General features: G+C 38.9%; 1 protein-coding gene across 1 annotated transcript in view; it reads left to right on the top strand.

Moving 5' to 3' along the window:
* scarf2 (scavenger receptor class F, member 2) overlaps positions 1 to 7,885 on the top strand; it is a 15,974-nt gene extending 8,089 nt beyond the window's left edge. Inside the window, exons 8-11 of the mRNA XM_005743077.1 lie at positions 315 to 429; positions 729 to 826; positions 5,605 to 5,760; positions 6,330 to 7,885. Coding sequence (XP_005743134.1) covers positions 315 to 429; positions 729 to 826; positions 5,605 to 5,760; positions 6,330 to 7,492 — 1,532 coding nt within the window. The 3' untranslated portion in view covers positions 7,493 to 7,885. The remainder of the gene's footprint in view (positions 1 to 314; positions 430 to 728; positions 827 to 5,604; positions 5,761 to 6,329) is intronic.
* Positions 7,886 to 9,843: the final 1,958 nt, after the last annotated feature.

Genomic DNA, 9,843 nt, shown 5'->3' with positions numbered 1-9,843 from the left:
CCAGCTTGGTGGTGAGTGTGGAGGGAATTATGGTGTTAAATGCAGAGCTGTAGTCTATGAAGAGCATTTTAACATTTAAAGGGGGCAGCGCTATAATCTACAGTTATTGTCAAATCTGCCAGATTAATAAATACACGAGTTAAACACTATATTATGGTATCTTCAATGCGATTTCATATTAATTTGTAATAATGTCCTACATGCCACGCTTTTTTGTTTTAGCTATGACTGAGAGAGCTATTTGTTGAAACTGGTATTCAGACTTCACCAACACATTGTGGCACACCCACCATTCCCTGCATTTTGTCTTTCAGAGCCCAACCAGCGGATGGGTGTGATTGCAGCTGGGACCTTGGTCTCCTTTTTACTGATTGTCCTCCTCTCACTGCTGTGCTGCTGCTGCCTCTGTCGGCACAAAGACAACCACAAGTGAGTGACAGATAGGTGCCTTCACCTCAGCGGTCCACATTAGGGGCTTGAGTTTCTATTAGGAGGCCTGCCCTGGTTATAAAAACAGAGAAAAATATTTTCTTTGTACATTTTCTCACAGGTTGTTAAATTAATAAATGCACATAAATTGTATTTCAAGAGCTTTTATATATTGACATTATATTGTGAATAGCAATATGAGCAGTCCCTGAGCCCTCAAAAGAGGCAGAGGGCCAGGTTTAAAATGCCTAGTTTGAATGATTCATTTGGATTTCCATGGCGTCATCCCTTTTCAACAGCAAAAAAGCCAAACGGATCTTGTGTGGACGATTCAGCAGAATCAGCACTAAACTTCCCCGTATTCCACTGAGGAGACAGAAACTGCCCAAAGTAGTCGGTGAGCCCGAAAACTATTTCTCATATACCACCACAGTGCTACCAGAAGCTTCTGTATTCTCTGTAATCTTTGTCTTTGATTCTTGCACAGTCTGCTAAAATGTATATTTTTATTAGATTCAGTAAAAGCCAGTGAATGTAATGATATTCTGTGTAAGCAGTATACGTAGATGGTATAAAAGCTGTGTTTTAGTGGCTATCAGTGCTTTCAAATGTTTTTAATTTTAATGTCATGTAGACAATGACGCTAATGTCTGTCAATCAGTGTAAGCATTTTCTTTTAGTGCTACCTTAGGCTGCTGCCTAGAAGATGAATAGGGTTGAAAAGTGTATGGTGGCTGCCAGGCGAGTATGAGGTTTCATTTAAAAAGAATGCACTGGTTTTAGAGCCCATTATTATTCTTGGCACTGCCAAATGCCATGTGTTCATATTATTACGACCCTAAACTTGGGCTTTTTTCTCCCTATTTTCTTTACTCTTTTCCATCATCTTCTTCACAAGAATTTTTTTTCTTGTGCTGAGGAGGAGGCTGTGTTATTAAAAAGAAAGCCAGTGGTTGTTGGGGGCCCCACGTGGTGGTGAGTGACGAGCTATCAAAGGCTGCACTGTTTGGGTGGACGCTGTAGTTCTGCTGCTCCATGTGGAGGTCTCGTGGTGTGTGACAGATGTGTTTGTGACCCCAGGCTTTGGGGTTTTTTTTCGTTTTTTGTTTTGCTTTTCTACAGACGTCAGACTAGTCAACGTATTATGGCTATTTGCTTTGGATTTGGAGTTGTTTAAATTTTAAAACACTAAGGTTTGTTATCAAATCATTTCCCATTACCTATGCAATAAATACATTCATTTGTGCATCATATCAGACAGCAGAAGCAATATTTGCTGCGCTGTTAAATGGAATTTCCAATATTTTCAAGACACTGACTTATCCTGACATTTTCTGATTCTAAAACGATTAGTTAATCTGTCAATCCAATCATCTCTCTGTATTTTGTAACATTTTGCAGACTAAAAGCATATATGGCTGGTCAGTGAAACAGATGTTCCCAACCTTACTTTGATTTGTGTTTTCTGAAAAAGACAGATGCTTTAAAATGTGTTTTTGAAGTCAGTGTAGTGCATAAGGGGTTAAATCATAATGACCTGGTTTCTTTTCCAAGTCTGAGCAGCATGTGCTTTCTCATTTTTCCAACTGATTATTTAAGCTACAATCTGTCCACATTATGCCTCATTTGAAAATACAACACATGGACTGTGTGGCCTGTGTCATCCTATGGGACATTAATGCTTATTTGTGAGTAAGTGCAAATCATGTCTGTAAAAGGATTTCTTAAGAATGCAAGTAAAGAAAAATCTATTTTTAGGCCTTGAAAAACGAAAGTTTCAACAGTTTTAGACAGTAAATGTGAAAAATGTTGCAGTCAGACTTGAAGGCAGACCCTCATACCAACCTTCATCTTCTCCTTCGTTTGTCCTGCATAAATCTTTGCTACCCTGCTTGCATTTGTGCTACTCACAGAAGCATGGTTTGCCAACGTTTAGAAACTCCAGCTCTGACTGAAGCCACACAGTCCTGCACACAGAACACACAAACACACACACATTCCAGAGGGAGGCCATAGGGCTGGAAACAGGAAGTGGTCAAATTTACCCCAGCTAGTGTCAGAAGTGTGATTTATCCACATCAGGGTCAGTGGCAACAGATGTGGTAAGACCAAATGATAATAAAACAGGGGTAGGGGAGATGGGGGCTGGCTCTCACCTAAAAATTAAGTTCCCATGAAACTAAATTCAATTTTCAGTTTGTTTGTAGTATTTAAAAATGTTTATAGTCAGCCTATATTTGCCATTTGAGTTCTTGCTGTCCTATCAGTCAAATGTAATGGTCTGATAAAGCAGAACATGGTGGAGAAATATCTAATGTGGTCAATGTTTTGAAATGGTATGTTTATAAACAATAATAAACAATCAATGAAAATTAAGCTAAATAAACATCTGGAAACACATGGAAGTTGAACCACAGTACCCTAAATGAAAATCTTTTACATTATGCCTCCATATGCCTGCTTTTTTTTTAAATATAAGACTTTTTAAAAATCAATTTGTCTTTATTTTCCTGAAATTGAAAAATGCAATATTTATCAGCATGGGAACTACATTTTAGAAGTCAGGGATGAATTAAAGGACAGCATTTAGTCCTAGCAAAGTTTGACTCAATAAAAAAAACCTATATAAACACACTGTCACCTATTTCCCTCTTGGTGAAACTAATGCTGTTTGCTTGGATTTTAACATTCCTTTCTAAGCATATTTACTCCACACCCTGCACATTTGTGTCTGTCTGGCATTCCTTGCCTCCTCTATATCCAAACGCTTCCTCATGGACGGATGCTAAGACCAGCTGCTTTTTTTCTTCTTTATTTATCCGGGCAAAGTTTGGCTGGTATTGCAAATGTGTTTGCTGCAATACTCACAGTGTAGTTGGGAGTTATCTAATCAAAAAGTCAGAATATTTTCTCAAAGTCACACTTTGGCTTTTACTAGAATGACCCAGTTACTGTTATACTGCTGTATATATTCATTCTTTTAAAACAGAAGTGTCCAAATGGCTGTAGGCTGTACGCTGGCTCTGTATATGAGAATTTACATGCAACGTTGCAACATATGTCCATGCTGTTTTAGGCTGAAGTATATTTTTATTTACTGTTATTACTGGTGAACCACATTATTATTCAGTGCACAGTTTTCTAGAGATGGACCAGGTGTTTGATCTATCAACTTTCTTGTTGTATCCTCTAGACTTCCACCACCCTACTGAGCAGCTGTGGTGGTGGAGTTCTGTTGTGGAGATGGGTCAATAATACCCTGTTGTGTGTTGGCCTTCATGCAGAGAGGGATCACAGTGGCGTCTAGTCAGCATAGCGATCTTCCTTACTAGACTCACAGTCTGGACCAAGCAATTTTTAAGGACAGCAGTTGTTCATCGCTGCATACATCACTTGCAAAATGCCCATGTGTTAGATCGCTGACTAACATGACTGAAATCTTTGCCGTTCTACATTCCTTTGTCCTTCAGTCTGTGCCTGTCTGCCTGTTGCTACACTATGAGGACCCTGCACAAGTGGTGGAAAAGACATATACATTAGCTTTTTTCCTGTATAATTCAAATATTTACTTAAGCATAAATAGTTTTCGATCTTACATTGAAGTTCCATTCTGGCTTCAGATTTATTTTTATAAATAAATTGATATAAAATATAGAGATAGCAGATTGTTATGGGGATATCTTAAAATGATAATGGAAATGTAAGCCCTCTGTGTTTAAAAATACTATCTTGTGACCTCTTTATATATACAAGTAGTTGAGACAGACATGTTGCAACTGTTTTGACATTCACCCCTCAGTTCATAAAACAAGACAATAGAACCCCAAAATCAAATATTTTGTTCAGGGAGTTAGACTTCTTGTTTTGATGAAAGAAGGAAACCTTTTAAGGAACCATTTTAGATCAATGTAAAAATAACCAAGTGAGTCATATATCTAAGGCAAAACCTTGACTTTCAAAACAGATTGAAAGGGGCAACGTAAAATTAAATTAGAAACTAGAAATTCAGATAAAACCCAGCAAACTAAAGGGGAAAACATGACTCAATCATGTTGTTTTTAGAGAAAAAGTTCAAAGCACAAAAGGCTCAACAGAAAGTCACATGGTGTGAGCCACATTGATTCACATGGGAGGCAAGAGAATAAACTTCAGACTGGTTTAGGGTGACAGATAAACCAGACTTGTTTGCTATAATGGGAGAATATAAAAACAGCGTCTAAGCAGATAATCTGCTGGATTTTCTTCTTTTGTAACATTTTAAAAGTGCATCCATATCAAACACTAATACAAATGCAGCAAGAATATAGAGAGATACATTTTGCAAGTCAGGCTGCAAAAATCTAGCTGTAGATCTCTTAAACTAGCAAATCGTTTTAGGCCAGTCTTGGCCAGTGTCCTGGTAGTTAGGGGATTCCTTCCATAGATGGTTTATCTAAGGTCTAAACAAACGCATGGACCCATGTGTCATCAGGAATATAAACAGGAGCATCTGATGTGGCCGGTCATGCAAGTTAACACCCAGTATGGTTTAGTCCGGTTCACACCAGATGGGAAGATTAAGCCTAAGTACCCTTCAGAAAGCGCAGCTGTCCTGAGACTGAAGGGTTAGCAGAATGCTGTAGTGTCTGAGGACAGAAGAATGAGAGAGCGAAAGGGAGATTGTGAGAGGGAAACATGACTTGACCTACTTATTGTTAGGGAGAGGACTCAGTGGAAGATGACGATGAAGAACCCATTTGTGGTTCATTTTGCTGAACCCACAAAATACTAGAAAAGCCCAGCAGAGACAGTAAGCAACCACATAACATTGCAATGTTTTATCTTACCATTCAGCTCTTTATTAGTATACTGTATATTATAAAGAGTATTGATTGTTGGTTAAGATTTTCCAAGCAAACTCTAAAGAAAATCTGAATATCGTCAGCTGTGGGAATTCAGCTCCAGCTAATAAATTATGAATGGGTATGAAACTATCACCATTTACTTTTAGAAACTTATAGTGTCAGAGCCTTTGTTAGCTCACATGTAAAACCTATTTTTCTACAGAGTTAGTTAAACCAATGCTTTCTACAACTTTGCTGTGAGACTGAGTAAGAGCAGACTGTTTGTCCTGTAACACAGTAAAAAAAACCTCTGACTGACCTTTTGACTTTTGCATTTGTTTTTTGTTCTCAGTAGCCCACCATGACCCAGAGAACACCTTCAACTGCAGCTTCATTGAGCCCCCCTCTGTGGCTGAACAGCACTCCCCCTCCTCCTGGTCATCCCAGGGGTCCTTCTCTTCTTTTGAGAGCGGAGATGAGGGGCCAGTTTACTGTGTTCCGCATGAAGGTGAGTAATCATGTAAAAAAAAAACCAAAAAAAAAACAGTTCAGCTATCTTGTATGGACACACATGCGAGATAATCATATTCCCCAATGTGACTATCCAGTGACTCACTCACTTCTCTAATAGCTACATAATAGTTGGCATTTATGCCATTTAAATTTAGATTCTCCTTTGAGAACAAGAAGAGCATAAACAGGAAATGGAATGGTCAAGTCAGCATATTGCACACATCCAAACAGTGACTAAATCCTTAAAGTTTGGTGGAAAACACCCATTCCGTCAGTTTCTAATCTTGAACTATGAAATTGCAAATGATGCTTTAGCCAGTTTTAGTCTGTTTCTCTTTGATGTGGGTCTCTTTACAAAAATGGATTTTGAGTAAGATCATCAAGTTGCCGAATTGACCCAGTTATTGACCCAGTTATTTTCAGTATAATTGAACAACAGCAAACATGCAGTAAACGTAGTGATCATATCAAGTAATGTAATGCTGCAACAGCACGTATAATCAGGATTGAAATAAACAAACACCATTTTTGAGTAGCATCTCTTGACCTGCCAATGATCCACAGACTCCATGAATGACAAGCGGAGCCCCAGCCCTGCAGCAGAGAAGCCAGAATCTGTCCCTGATGAAGATGACGCTGGTGAATACACCTCCCTGAAAGACACAAGTGTAACCAAAACAGAAGGTAGTGAGCCACAGTATGCCTTGGTCGCCCGCCTCTCCAAGCAGTCGAAGGAGGATGAGAACAGTGGCAAGGATAGAGATGGCACTCCTATATTAGAGGCCAAGCGCAATGGAAAGCCACCGCCTTCACCTGGCAAGCCCAAACCCCGGCCACCAGACCCATCCACTAAACCCAAGGTGTCGTGGATACACGGGAATACCACAGGGTCTCCCCAGCCTGAGCAGCAGGGGGGAATTAAGGCACTTGCAGTGTCAAAGGAGAAAAAGAGAAGTTCAAGTGATGGCTCATCTAAGAGTGAAGAGTGGCAAAGAATAAAGGAAAAGCATCATGACCGACAGAAGATACAGGAGGGGCAGGAGGCAGATGCCAGTGGCTCCCCTAAAAAACACAAACCTCTGCGAGGTAAAAAGTCTGGGGATGAGCACGGCAGTCCCAGTCACATGGAGCACATCAATGGTGTTGTTCAGAGTGCCCTCAAGAAGATAAGTAATTTTCACTGCTCCTCACCTGAAAAGAAAAGTGTTGATAGTTCAAAGCAGACCCCTAAGGAGCCACCCAAGAGCCCAAAGGTCATCCATCCTCATATGAACTCAGAGGCTGCTACGCTGCTTGCCGCTCAGCTCAAGGAAAAAACCCAAAGCATCAACAGGAATGAGGGAACAGGGCTGACAAAGACCAATGGTCTCTCCACACCAAGGGCAAACCGGGAGAAGCCCACACCTCCACAGAAAGCCAAAAGAACCGGCTCCACTGGATTGAGCCAGATTGAGCAAGGCTCCACCAAACCCCAGCTGCCCACCTCAAGTAGCCTACAGAAAATGGTGGCACCTGTAAAAACCAACCTTGGGACCCCTGAAGCCAAGAGCCCGGAAAAGCAGGACTTGAACGGCTCCAGGACAGGGGACCCACTGGATCCTACACCAAAGAAGACTCCCATAAAAAAACCACCCAGGAAGAAAGGAAAGGAAGGTACTTTGGATACATCTGAAAGTAAAACACCACAGCAAAAGACAGCTATTATGCCACCACAGGTTGTGAAATAAGTGTTTTGAACTACAAATTGCACAAAGTTTATGATGGATTTGCAAAAGACTAAAATTTGTTGGAAGTTTAACCACAACATAGTTTTTCGGTCAAGGAATTGTAATTTTACTGTTAGAGTTTAGGGCGAATCCAGGACCAGTCAAGAATAAGAAGTGCTTTAGATCAAGAGGAACAGTTGAGTCATATTGGTAAGGTGTATTATAATAATCTCTATACATCATTGTATTCGTTTCAGGAGTCCTTTTTTTAAAGTAACAGCTATATATCAACCTCACACCACAACCTGTGCCTAAACTGGACACAACTGTGAGAACAGTGGTGCAAAAGCATAATCCAAAGTTCATTCATTTTTTTTACTCTGCAGTATGTCCACCACTATACTTTGCTTATATGCTTAGCTACCACTGGCTTGTATGCCAACCCGTACACTGTATTATAAAAAGTTTTGAAAAATTAAATTCTGTACAAAGGGGCAGAGAATTGTCCCTATTCAAAGTTTCATCTCAGTGAATAAACACTCTAGGACCACCAGCTGGTCAAACTGCAAGATTTAACCTTTAAAGTACATCCCCATTTTTTTCTCTTAAAAAGGTATAGTTGAAGTTTTGGGATTGGGTTGTCTTCAGAGCATGGTGTCATCATTATCTGTCATGTGGTATTTTTTTTTTTAAAAAGGCTTTAAAATTGACACTAAAAAACTTAGTAGTAAATGAGTTATTACATGCATTTTTTATTTATTTAAGGGCAATAAGTTTTCATTTGATTTATTAAAAACCAAAAAAGTTCCATAGACTTGAGACCCCCTTTTGAAAAACTGCGCTTTATTAATATTTTTTTCAGTTTTTCCTACCTTCAGCAAAGTGCGTAGAGATAACTATACACCAAAAGTCGTGAGATTTTTTCTGTGCCTGTTTATTGCAGTCAATCAGAATTTTCAAACAGGAAGTGAAGTCATAACATAACCAAAAATAAGGTTTTACAACCTTCCAAGAACATGGCCACTGAACCTGGACACACCTATAGCGTGACACAAAACTTGGTGTTAGGACTTCAGGTTATCCAAAATTTAATTTGCATAATTTCATGACGGGGTACCGAATTAGGCAAAAACACATTTTTCATACGTGACCTTGCAGCCACAGACTTAGCATGATTGGATTAAATTGATATAATGTCTCCGGCCTATTTTACTGTTTGACCGCCTCATATTTGCCTGCAGATATATTCACGAATTGAATATGAATTGCTGTTGAGGTTAGAAAACAAATTTGCCATCCAGGTGTCAGAAAAATAGCTATTCTATATATGCTCTCCACAGGTACTAAAGGTACTAAAAATAACCAAAAACGGGTCCTCAGAGTATACCAAGCCACTCCCCCCCAATTAGATGTACCAGCACACAGGAATACAGATCTGACCTGAATTAGTTTAGGATATAATCCTCATCTCTTTTATGTATTTTAGATAAGGGTCTATTTGATGTTGATTCTTAAAAGAAACACTTTAATTTATGCTGTATTTGCTGCAGAACAGCATCTCTAGCAAAAGAAAGTTTATCTTAAATCTTAAAAATCTTACTCTCCAAGCTTTTAACGATGTTATTCTTCACATCTAAATTTGAAATTTTGACACACAGGTACATGTGAAATACTACATTTAGAATCATCTAACAAAATTATCCGTACTTATGAGACAGATTTAATTCCGCTTTGAGCGTTATTACTGCTTCCTTTTCCATACAGAAATAAAGTATTTAGGGATTTTCAGCCTTTTGCTCTCCTTTGTCCAGCTATTTCATATACATGGCTTTTCCATACTTCTGCTTAACCCAAGCCAACATAATGTGCTCTTACTGTATGTTTTATTCAATCAGCTAAACCACTAAACCAAAAATGAAACCCCAAAGCACACCTCATTTTATTTCATGCTTATTATTCACTTTGAATTCACTTACTTTCTGTGTGATGAAGTTTTGTATGCTTTATTTTAAAAAAGCATACCATTATATGGTATCCTCCTATTAATCAGAAGTAAAATATAGTTTTGTTGAAATATTCACCACTAGTGGCATTCTTTGCAGATCAGACTACAGAAGAAGTCTGCCATGTGTCTCTGTGTACTTTCAGTTTAGTCAAAAAGTGAGGTTGATATTGCGTCAAAGGTATTTTCATTTCAAATTACGTTGTGTTATGCCACCTGGGTACTTTCTGGAACTAAATCTTGACTAAGATCTTTTCTACCTTAAAGGATCAGATTATCTTAAGCTATCAGAACCATGCTAAAATAAAAAGGTGTAGACTGTAAGACTAGATGGTACTCGGGTCTTATAATTTGCCTCAACTGTGGATCG

The sequence above is a fragment of the Pundamilia nyererei genome, unplaced genomic scaffold, assembly GCF_000239375.1.
Source record: "Pundamilia nyererei isolate P.nyererei 1_Seehausen unplaced genomic scaffold, PunNye1.0 scaffold00127, whole genome shotgun sequence".
In the NCBI taxonomy this organism is placed as follows: domain Eukaryota; kingdom Metazoa; phylum Chordata; class Actinopteri; order Cichliformes; family Cichlidae; genus Pundamilia; species Pundamilia nyererei.
The sequence above is the reverse complement of the archived record's forward strand: the minus strand, read 5'-3'. Positions and strand labels throughout refer to the sequence as shown.